This window comes from Tasmannia lanceolata, unplaced genomic scaffold (genome assembly GCF_043159265.1).
Source record: "Tasmannia lanceolata isolate RefF3 unplaced genomic scaffold, GAP_Taslan_0.1 ptg000005l, whole genome shotgun sequence".
In the NCBI taxonomy this organism is placed as follows: domain Eukaryota; kingdom Viridiplantae; phylum Streptophyta; class Magnoliopsida; order Canellales; family Winteraceae; genus Tasmannia; species Tasmannia lanceolata.
This window is the reverse complement of record NW_027518682.1, coordinates 4,734,415-4,745,397: the sequence shown is the minus strand read 5'-3', so window position 1 is coordinate 4,745,397 and position 10,983 is coordinate 4,734,415. Positions and strand designations below refer to the sequence as shown.

General features: G+C 36.9%; 1 protein-coding gene across 1 annotated transcript; it reads left to right on the top strand.

Moving 5' to 3' along the window:
- Window positions 1-2,836: 2,836 nt before the first annotated feature.
- On the top strand, window positions 2,837-7,574 carry WRKY12 (WRKY family transcription factor). The gene is made up of 4 exons (XM_077378203.1): window positions 2,837-3,267; window positions 3,397-3,464; window positions 4,127-4,288; window positions 7,263-7,574. The coding sequence occupies exons 1-4, from the start codon at window positions 3,043-3,045 to the stop codon at window positions 7,423-7,425; spliced, it is 618 nt and encodes a 205-aa protein (XP_077234318.1). The 5' UTR covers window positions 2,837-3,042; the 3' UTR covers window positions 7,426-7,574.
- Window positions 7,575-10,983: the final 3,409 nt, after the last annotated feature.

The window sequence follows — 10,983 nt, the reverse complement described above, 5'->3', positions numbered from 1 at the left end:
TAATCATTTATACTTCACCACTCGCCCTCTCTTGTGGCCCCTCTTTTGGGTAGGCCTTACTCCCGAATTTTTAATATCAAGGAGTTGTTGGGTTTTAAACCCAAAACCTGTCGTGAGGCAATAGCTCTGATACCATGTAAACCAAATTACTCCAAAAACTTAAGCTCAACGTTATTTAATCATATATACTTCAACGGAAGGAGAGATGATCCAATCTGAAATGCCCACAACAAATTAAGGCCCGGTTCGTTTCAGATTATGAGAACAGTCTGTGAGTCCGATTATTGGACTCAAAATTATAAACGGATTTAGGATGTCATCATCATCGTCTGCAAAGTCTGACGAGGATGAGCTTGGTGAGTCCAAATCCGATTATTGGACTCAAAATTATAATCCCATTTGAACTCACAATCGCGGTCCTCACAAGATGTGGTTCCACACACCTAATCGATTGTTAGGTGATGGGACGGCCCCACACCTTGCATCAGCATAGAGAGGTTGTGGCTGTCAAAACATCTCACATCAGTCCATTCTCTAAGAATATCCACAAAATAAGTACGTTCGATGGAATGGCATCTTCAACAGTTACATGAGATGACAAAGAAATCTAAACAAATAAAAATAGAGATAAATAACTTGTAGACTAGTGCCACGGGTCATGATCTGCAGACATTGATTGCGATGGATCTCCTCTTCAACGGCATGAGAAATGCATTCTTTACCCACTTTCCAATTGAGGCATGATATCTGGACACCTTTATTTGATATTCACACTCCTCTAGATTTGCCAATTAAAAATTGTTGCAGCTAATTAAAGGGCAGCCCAGTGCACGTGGCTCCTGCCATTGCAGGGTCTTGGGAGGGCTAAATGTACGCAGCCTTACCCCCACTGACGGAGCCAGGATTTATACATAAGGAGGCAGGTTATACATAAGGCTGGGCTCAATTGAGTTGAGCCTATTAAGGAGTTTGGCCCAACTCAATAGGGGCAGGTGCCCCCTTTATGTTATATATAGCTTTGCCCCTGCTTTACATAGAGACTGTTTCCGTGACTCAAACCCGTGACCACTAGATTACAATGGAGCAACCTTACCGTTGTGTCAAGGCTCGCCCTCTAAATTGTTGCAGCCAATGAGAAATATAAAAGAATGAGAGGACTTGAAGTATACAACAGGAAGTAGAGATATCATCTCAATTTCCAATGCCATAGGGGCTGTTCAGATTGGAGAAATTTTTTGGAGAAGAATTTTTTTTCCAAAATTTCTTGCTTTTCCATCGACTACAAATGAAAAAAGCTAACTTGAACCACAGCAATGTAACTTTTATTTAGAGTGACCTTCGATTTATAATGACGTGGGGACAAAAAAATTTCATAGGGAAGTATTTTCCACAGGAAATGATTTTCATTGAATCTGTAGTTTTTTTTTTTCCGGCTTTTTCCCTCAATTGTGTAACCAGATGGTTGACTCTACATACAGAAAGAAAATAAAAGAGAAAGAAAAGGGAATGATACTGCGATTTTTTCTTGAAGCATTTAAACATCCATAGGAGATTAACATGCATTGCAGGAGAACTAAAGTTTCGAATCAAAGAGGAAAGATTAGTTTCATATTTTACCTGAACCCAAAAAATTGCCTAGACGTGGGGATTAATACAGCATATTAAGTCATGGTGTCGACTAAGAATTCCAAAATTACATCCTCATCATGATTTCAATTGATGAATAATACAAGCAACAAAGTATCATTAGAGATGGACTTTTAACTCTAACAGAAATGTGGGGTCTTATCAGAGAGGAGGAGGGACTGTAGATGAAGTTACTGGTGAGGGTGAGTGGAAATGGGGAGCAAAAAATGGGATAGTTATGATAGTTGCTTTTGCAGGATGGTCAAGTGGAGAGAAAAGCATGGATGGGAATACGATTTGGATGGATTTGAGAGTCTCATGATTTTTGTGGAAGAGGTATAGACAGGGAAGGGAATATATGGACCCACTTCCACTCATTTCTTCTATGACTTAAGGGCATAAGAAAAATGATAATAATAAATAATACCTACCAATACTAATAATATTAATAATAATAGTAACAAAAATGGTATTGTGTTGTTTTTTTCTTTTCTTTTTTATATATTTTATTTTATGGTATGTTTAGAAATCAAATTAAAAACATATGGTTGCAGAATACAGCCTCAATGGGGTAGGAAATAGTCCATATCGTACTCCTTTTCTTTTCTTTAATTGCATTTTATTTAGATGGAAACTGTAGTAACATAACGAATCATAGCAATTATGTGATCAGTAAGTTAGATGGTTACAAAGAAAGTTGAGAAAAAATGCCCTTGATAAATCTTTAGGGCTCAAGTCTGGGTTTATTTTATCCTTGGATAGGCTTGCTATCCTAAGTTCACGTCGACCTTCATAAAATATCACCAAAAACAAAATTGGTGAACACGGTACTAGATCAATAATTTCAAGATAAAACTATCCAAGAATAATATCCAATCCTAAAGATAAACCTATCCAAGGATTTCTATCCTTGTGGAGAACAGCCCAATGAAGATTTGATTAGAAACACATTTATTAATGCATGATCTGTAATTCTAAGATTAATCAAGCGAGTTTGGAGGTTGATTCTTCTTTAGCAATATGCTACTTGTTGAAACAGAAGTATAAATAATTAACTTTATTTTATTTTCAATACTAATTTATCATTAGTAAATACAACTAGAAATCAACTGTGCACTTTGTATTTATTCAGATTAGTTATAACATTATTACACAGTATATATAATTATTAGTCTCTAACAAAAAAAATATCTCACAGTAAGAAATAAGAATCAAATCAGTTGGGGATGAGATAGCAACAACCACCCCACCATTTTTCTCTAGACCAGCACTGATGTTCGTCGGTCGGCCAGTGCCATGTGAAATCCAAGCGTGTCCACCATGAAGGACTATACACTCCCATGTGTTTCACATAGGCTGAACTGATGCATAAACAGAAGAGAGAGAAAAGGAAAAACACATTGAAGATCAACATCCATGGAAGGAGAAAGAGGAGCTCCACGGTGCTACGATCTAGATGTCTCATTTTCTGGTTCTCAAGCAATGCATGAAATGGGCTTCTCTCAATTAGAAGAAAATCAAGGCCTAAGTTTCATGATTCCCTCTCATAGTAGTTCTTATCAGCCTCATATTCCTCTGGCCTTCAACAACCCTGTGGCATTTAATGATGGTCCTATATCCAAGCCTTGGAATCAAGATCAGGTAAGTAAATTGAAATCTGAAAATTAATAATCTAACAATATTAATCAATTAATATCAGAGAACAACATTTGCATTAATTGATATCTTGAATTCTCTAACATGGGTTGTTATAATTTTGATTTATATCAGATCGAGACATTGGATCCCAAGGTAGACAATGAGCAGAATTGCACTGGTAACGACAGCGGAAATTCCTGGTATGAAATTATTTATTTATTTATTCTTATTTGCGTTTATATGAGTAGCTTGAGATAGAACTTGTGATTTCAACGTTCCTACCTTTATCCTAATTACTAAGAGAGCAAAAACCCAATTTAATATGCTTTCTGACTGCTATGATCTCTTGAGATTAAGGCTTTCCATAAATATCTAATTCCGTTGAAAAAATGTTCTTCGTTGTGTCTGGCCCTGCATAAGAAAGTGGGATGAATGTGTTCTTTTGGGTTCTGACTTCTTTGTGGTTCAGTGACTTAAAAGTTACATTCCATTACAAAGAATATGGGATCTGTATTCTATCTTTTTCTTGAGTGGTGGTTTGAATATTTCTCTAACTTTTCTTTTCTTACAGATTGTGCAGATTGAAATTCCACCTATCCTTCTTCATTTCTCAATAGTTTTTGTTGCTTCTCTCTCTCTCTCTCTCTCTCTCTCTCTCTCTCTCTCTCTCTCTCTCTCTCTCCCCTCCCCCCCCCCCCCCCCCCCCCCCCGTAAAACACATACACACTGAGAATAATCAAGTTTAATAAGAAAGATCAATCTTTTCTTTATTGATTACCGGCTACTATTTTTAAGAAATCCCCATATTACCCAAAAGGAAGTAATATTCTCTTTAAGAAGCTAAGGAGTGCTGCTTTTGCAGGTGGAGGAACTCATCTTCAGAGAAAAGCAAGGTGAAAGTGAGGAGAAAACTTAGAGAACCAAGGTTCTGTTTCCAAACAAGGAGTGATGTTGATGTGCTAGATGATGGTTACAAGTGGAGAAAATATGGCCAAAAAGTTGTGAAGAATAGCCTCCATCCAAGGTAATTCTTCTTAGCCCCATCAAAATACTTTCTACAATGCATTAGGTGCATACATGAACAAAAAAAAAAAAAGATTTTATCTAAGTATTTGGATCACATGTCTGATGCCTGCTTGATTTTCATTATTTATGTCACACGAAATCCACCTCTCTTTCTTTATTGAAGCCCCATCACTGCCCATGAATCGATTTGGGTTGGTTTCTTAACAGCCAAAGTCTCTCCCAGTGCAAGTTGAATGCACCATGTTTTCATCTCTTAATTTTCTGATGCAAGGAAGATCGGAGCCTAGTTTTCATTATGTTGGCTTAAGTTGTCAAGGTAGGAGGTTTAGTGAGAACTGACCTATAAACTCATATTGGGTATTTCATGATAATTTTTTTTCTCTCATAATAAAAAATCTATCTTCAATGAGCCTTCTAACTTGAGGTCATAGGTCATCTTTTCTTTTATAATGTATCATATATATTATGAGCAACCTCAATTGGTCAAGGCTTTGTTCTTCAACCCTGAGGTCGGAGGTTCAATCCTAGCTTACCTACCAAAAAAAAGAGAGAAAATACTAGATTGCCATTATCTTTCAAATACGGATAGAAAAAATCCCATTCTGTATCTAATCATCTAATCCCGAAGAATCAAAGCAAGAATTATATTATAAGCTTTCACTTACAGCTTAAGATTACATAACTTTGAAAATGTTTTGAAAAAAAAATAGTTTTGGGGTATTCTTTTGGTTTCAAGATGACATTATTAGAGTAAAAATTATTAAATAACACCATCTCTAACAGCTTAAGCTTTTGGAGTAATTGGTTGTTTATCATGGTATCAGGGCTACTGCCACACTGTATGGTTCAAAACCCTACAACTCCTTGATGTTAAAAAAACTCCACGTGTACGGCCAACCGAAAAAAAAAGAAAAAAGGAGGGGCCTCAGGTAAGGGAGAGAGTTGAAGTGTAAATGATTAAATAACACCATATGTAACATCTTAAGCTTTTGGAGTAATTGGTTGTCTATAAGACATCACATTAACTTTACTCAATTGTCATTGGTAGGTATAGTTAATCAAATTATTCAATGGCGTACTATAATTTCTCCTAGAACTTGTGAGCTCTGACTAATAGTTAACGGAAATGTATTAGTGATGGGTCTAAGAAACGGGCTTTAGTTTCTCAAGTATGGATAAAGCAAGGACTGAAATTACATGGGTTTTATATGAAGTTTCTGGGGAAAATATTGCACTTGTGATCCATATAGATATCATTTAGCCATAGATAATTGTTTGATTAAAACCTAAAATCCTATGAAGATATTTGATTATAGATTCTCACCTGAGATGCATTTCCCCGAGCTCCCCAAAAGAACATTATATGGACCGGATTAGAAGGATCCGTTGTCCTTGTGAAACTACCAGTTACTCCAAAAGCTTAAGCTATTCAGGATGGCATTATTTAATCTTTTATAGTTTAACACCCCCCCGTCACGTGTGGCCCCTCTTTTTAGGGTTGGCCTACACGTGGCACGTGTTGCCCCTCTTTTGGGTTTGGCCATTGCATGTGGATTTTGCTAACAGGGAGGTTTGGACTCGGGACCTTTTGCTCTGACACGATGTGAAACTACGAGTTACTCCAAAAGCTTTAGCTGTTAGAGATAGCATTATTTAATCTTTTATACTTTAATAGTCCAAAAATTAGGATGCATTTCTTGTCTCAAATATTCACTTATAGCATACCATATCTCAATCGATTGACGTAATTAATTTTTCTACCATGTGTACGTTCCCATGATGATGGTGCTTTTCCAAAATCAAACTTTATTGTTCACCATTTGGACTAGCCGCCCCTAAGAAGGTATTGTTACATCTGCTTTATTAACACATGAAAATTTTGCATCATTGCTTGGACTTCCATGCATGCCATATTGTGTCGCGCATGTATCATTCATGGTGATGAGGCTGTCAATCTGAAGGCAACCATGAGGGTGGGCCATGACCCAAAACTGTTGATTTTCTCAATTTGGATCAATGTGAATTTTTCTATTGCGATAGAGTGAGCTACATACCGCTACACAATTTCCATGAATTATGTCAAAAGCTTGTACCTTCTCATAATTGTCACTCTCAACTTTGAAATGTTAACACTGGTTTTTTTTTTTATATTGGTAATGTTAAGTGTTAACACTGGATCATAGTGGAAAAGGGAAACAAAGTAATTCTGTAAAGGCAAATGATATTTCCACCCCATTTTGTTTTTCTTTCCTGAAAATGACCGTATTTTCATGAAAATACAAAACCAAAGGTGGAAGTACTATCATTTTTAGTAAAAGACAAACAAAAGAGGGTGGGAATGTTGTATAGGGGGTGGAATTATAATTACCCTTCTCTAAAATTCGAAAATACATCTAAATATAAAAAAATTTGATTGCCATAATGTTGATTAATCACTTGCTGATAATTTTCTAGAACACAAACTGTAGTTCGAGTAAACGAACTTCTTGTCTATGTATTATTATTCCATTCATTGGGTTCTGCATTTATACAACCCTTGGGATCAATCTAGACCCATGAATTAAGCCTAGCTAGTTGCAATTAAATAAGTAATCCTCGCTATCTAGGTAAGATACACGTCGAGATATACAAATCATGCCTAATTAAAGTAATGTTAATGCTAATCAAGTTAGGTGAAATCTCAACTTGGAAGATATGGTGTAGATTGAATTAATATACATGAAAAAATTATGTGGCTGATTGGGGCCGGGTGTGCATATCAACTTGTAGCCTCGAAATTTATACCATACATTGTCAATACTAAACACTGTACTTATCATGACTTAGTACATTTATAGGTATGATGATTAAGTATGCATTCATTCTGAACTTGCTTATATCTTTCTTGATTCAACTTGGATTTCAACTTGGATATACTGTGTCAGCATACTAAATTTTTATTTGTTTTCCTTTCTATTTTTCGGAGCTACCAGAAGCTATTATCGTTGCACCCATAATAACTGCCGGGTGAAGAAAAGGGTGGAAAGATTATCGGAGGACTGTCGGATGGTGATAACGACGTACGAAGGAAGACACACGCATTCTCCATGTGATGATACGAATTCATCTGAACACGAATGCTTCAGCTCGTTCTAGAACCTTAATTATTCCGATAAAACAGATTATGTTGTAATTTGTCATGAATCCTCTCAATAGATCATTAGATTTGCCCAAAGATTATGCATATATTAGCCTACTCAGAGAGTCTAGACTTCAAAATTAAGCAGTGAATTTATGTGTGTGGATATCTTGTCAAATCCATTCAGACACGTAGATTGTTATTTCCATTGCTTAAGGTACTTTGAAAAATTAAATCATAAGGATAAGAGAGTTCGTAAGAGATTCTTCACTTATTATGTGTTATTTTAATTTTGAAAAAGTCTATGTATATATATATACAAGGTAAGATGTTGCAAATCTAAGAGTTTGATCACTCTACCAAACCTGCATTATCTTTCTTAGTATAAAAGAGTATGTTTTTTAACTTCTCCCTGGGCCAGGGTTTCTATTCTTACTTAAAATTGACTGCACTTTCACCTCCTTTTTGTTGATCTTTAATTTTCTTCATTTTCAAGAGTCCATCCAGGTGTTAACATTTCATGGGAAGTGTAGTGCATGTGATATCAGTTTCAATTAAGGTACGTCTACTATTAGTTTTCTTAGGCTAATTTGAATTTGAACACAAGCATTCATCCAACATTCATCAAAGCATTGGCTAGCAGCCAAATTGCTCACTGATGATTTGGCTTGAGGTAATTAAGATTTTCTGAGGAGATTGAACCAACCGGTGCGCTTGCATGTACCATGAAAGTCATCAATGGCTGACCCTTGTATCAAAAACTAGATGGTGATTACCTCTTGCCCCTTCTCCCATGCAAAACCAACGATCCCTATTCCACTTTCCATTGCACGGTCCAGCTCAATTTCGGTGAACCATACCTCTTTCCCCTTATCCTAAAGGTCTTAGGGTTCTATTAAACCGATCGTTAGCCATGATATCAAAGAAAACATGGCCTAAAGCAAGCACAAAACATTTACAGGTTGCCATTCTCGTTTGGTGAAAGTTTTCCGATCTTGATATGAAGCTTGTTCTTGAGTTTTTTTTTTTTTAATGGTGATAAATCTTATTAAAAAAGAAGGGAAAATTACAGTTACATCCCCTCAACATTCTGGCACATTTAACAAAAACACTGTAGTTTCAAACTCTTCATTACACCCCCTAACTTTTCAATGTGTATAAGGTAGACTACCTAGGGGTGCAACTCGGGTCGGGTCAGGTTGGGTCGGGTTGAGGCCCACCCGAGCCCGACTCGACCCCCCAGATTTTAAGCTTAAAAAATAAAAATATTTATTAAAAATGTCGGGTTCACTCGGGTCGGGTTGCCCAGGCCCTCAACCCATCTCAACCCGGGTTGAGAAAACTCAACACGAACCTGACCCGACCTGAACTCAACCCAACCCGACTTTTTTTTCGGGTTGAACCCATTGGGTTCGGGTTGAGCCCGCCCGAGTTGCACCCCTAGGTAGACCCCCTCTTTTGAAACACTATCAATACTGATTAAGATCTTGTCTCTAGTTGGTCCACTAGAGAACCTTCTCTAGTCCGCCAACCAAAAACACAATGGGCCCATATTGTTTGGACGATCAAAACATTTATTTGATGGGCCATGACATAGATAGGGTGTGCCCAAAAAATCAGCTCCTCATCCTAACCCTTCGATTCGAGGATGGACCGTCAACTGGGAGTCTCCCTTGTACACATTGAAAAATCATGGGTTGCAGTTAATGAGTTTGAAACTACAGGGTTATCATTGAATGTGTCAGAAAGTTGAGGGGTGTTAATTGTATTTTCCCTAAAAAGAAATGAAGGGAGAACCTCAGCGAAAAAAAAATTATGTACAAGAAAATGAAAACAAAGGAGGAGAACATACAAAATTGAGCTCCCTCAGGGGAAAGGAAATCAAACAACTCTAAAGGTTCCCTAGGAACGTAGGCCCTCACAAGCCTATTCTATAGCTTGTTCTTGAGATTTGGACGTTGCAAAAGCAGACAAATGTCTTCTCTTTCCCCCACAGAAGCCTCCCACGGAAACTTGCACTTTGGATGTGGAAAACCTCTCAAACCTTATGTGTTTTTTGTAAAACTAAAATTGCCTGATCGAAACCATAAACATACAATTCAAAAAAATTAAACACAAGAAGAGATCATGCATAAATACCGCCGTCCCTTTGGCAAAGATGATTTCTCGGTCCTATGATGATTTCGATCATCTGCAAAACGTCCAAGACAGTCTTCTACTTCACTTCCTTATGTGTATTCCAATGGGGAGAAATAACAGCGTTATGTGTGAGAGCAATGACCAATCCTATATTTATAATAACAAATGAAACCCTCAGGGTCAACCCTTTACAAACTTTTGTTCCTCAAATAAGCTTACTAGGGTTGCAACTCGGGTCAGATGAGTTGGATTTTCTAGAACCCCACCCTAAACGAGAAATTATTTTTGGTTGGGCTGGGTTGGGTTTTCTTTGAGAAAAAACTAGATTCATATCCCGACCCTTCCCGAGATAGTTTCTTGGGTTGGTTTGAGTCAGGTCGGGTTTATATTATTTAACACATGACAATGACTAATTTCAAAGATTGTAGAAAACGACAAATTTTCATGCCAACAATCTCTAGATTTATACCATCAAGTGTATAAATTTAAGAAAAAAACTATTTTTTACACATCACAAACATGGTCAGCCCAATGAAAACAATTATATCAATATATTAGAAAAATAATTCGCCATGTTATTCAAGAGATATTTAAGAAAGTCATAGTACACTTATAAGATTTAGGTCGGTTTCTGATTTCTAGTTTTTTTTTGTTTAAATTCTACTCGACCCAAGATTGAGTCAGGTTTTTTTAACCTAAAACCCTACCCTACCGAACCCAAGACCCATGATTTCTAGACCCGACCCGGATTATTTTCGGATCAGGTCCATGCGGGTAGGGTAAAACCTGAACCAAGTTGCATCCCTAAAGCTTACTAAACCTTATTAGGCATACATTGGGCCCACACATACACTATTAACCCATTACCAGACCTTTTACAAGGTGAACACGCATGGCTAAGGACGAGCCGATCTAGATTACTCTTTACAATTAAACATTCTCTACAATTCTCTACAAGCCAAAACATGTTCTATGCAAGTCCATTAAAAGCCTTACACTTTTTGCTAATGTGGAAAGAGGGACCTATAGGCTACTTATAGATGGGATGAGGCCCCCATCAAGCTAGTCCGTTCTAAGAATAACACGTGCTAATCATAGCTCATTTTCTTCAAACTTAACAAGATGCTAAGCACAGAATTAGCAACATTCCTTATGAATTCTCAAGCTTATTTGCAAGTTGCCAATGGTCTACTCGACTTGGGAGTTGGGACACATTGGCAATTAAGGAGATTTGCATCCTGTGTAACGCCACTAAAAAAATGAAAACTATCTAACAATTGATTTGAACCATTCATTTTTCTAAACCCTTTATTTCTTAAGGCTTACTATGGACGGGCCACAGACCAAAACTCACCCTATTGACGACTCTTAACCTTATAATTTGTAGAAGTTTTCTTGTGATTAATACACATAGTTTCATTTTTTATTTTCTTAGG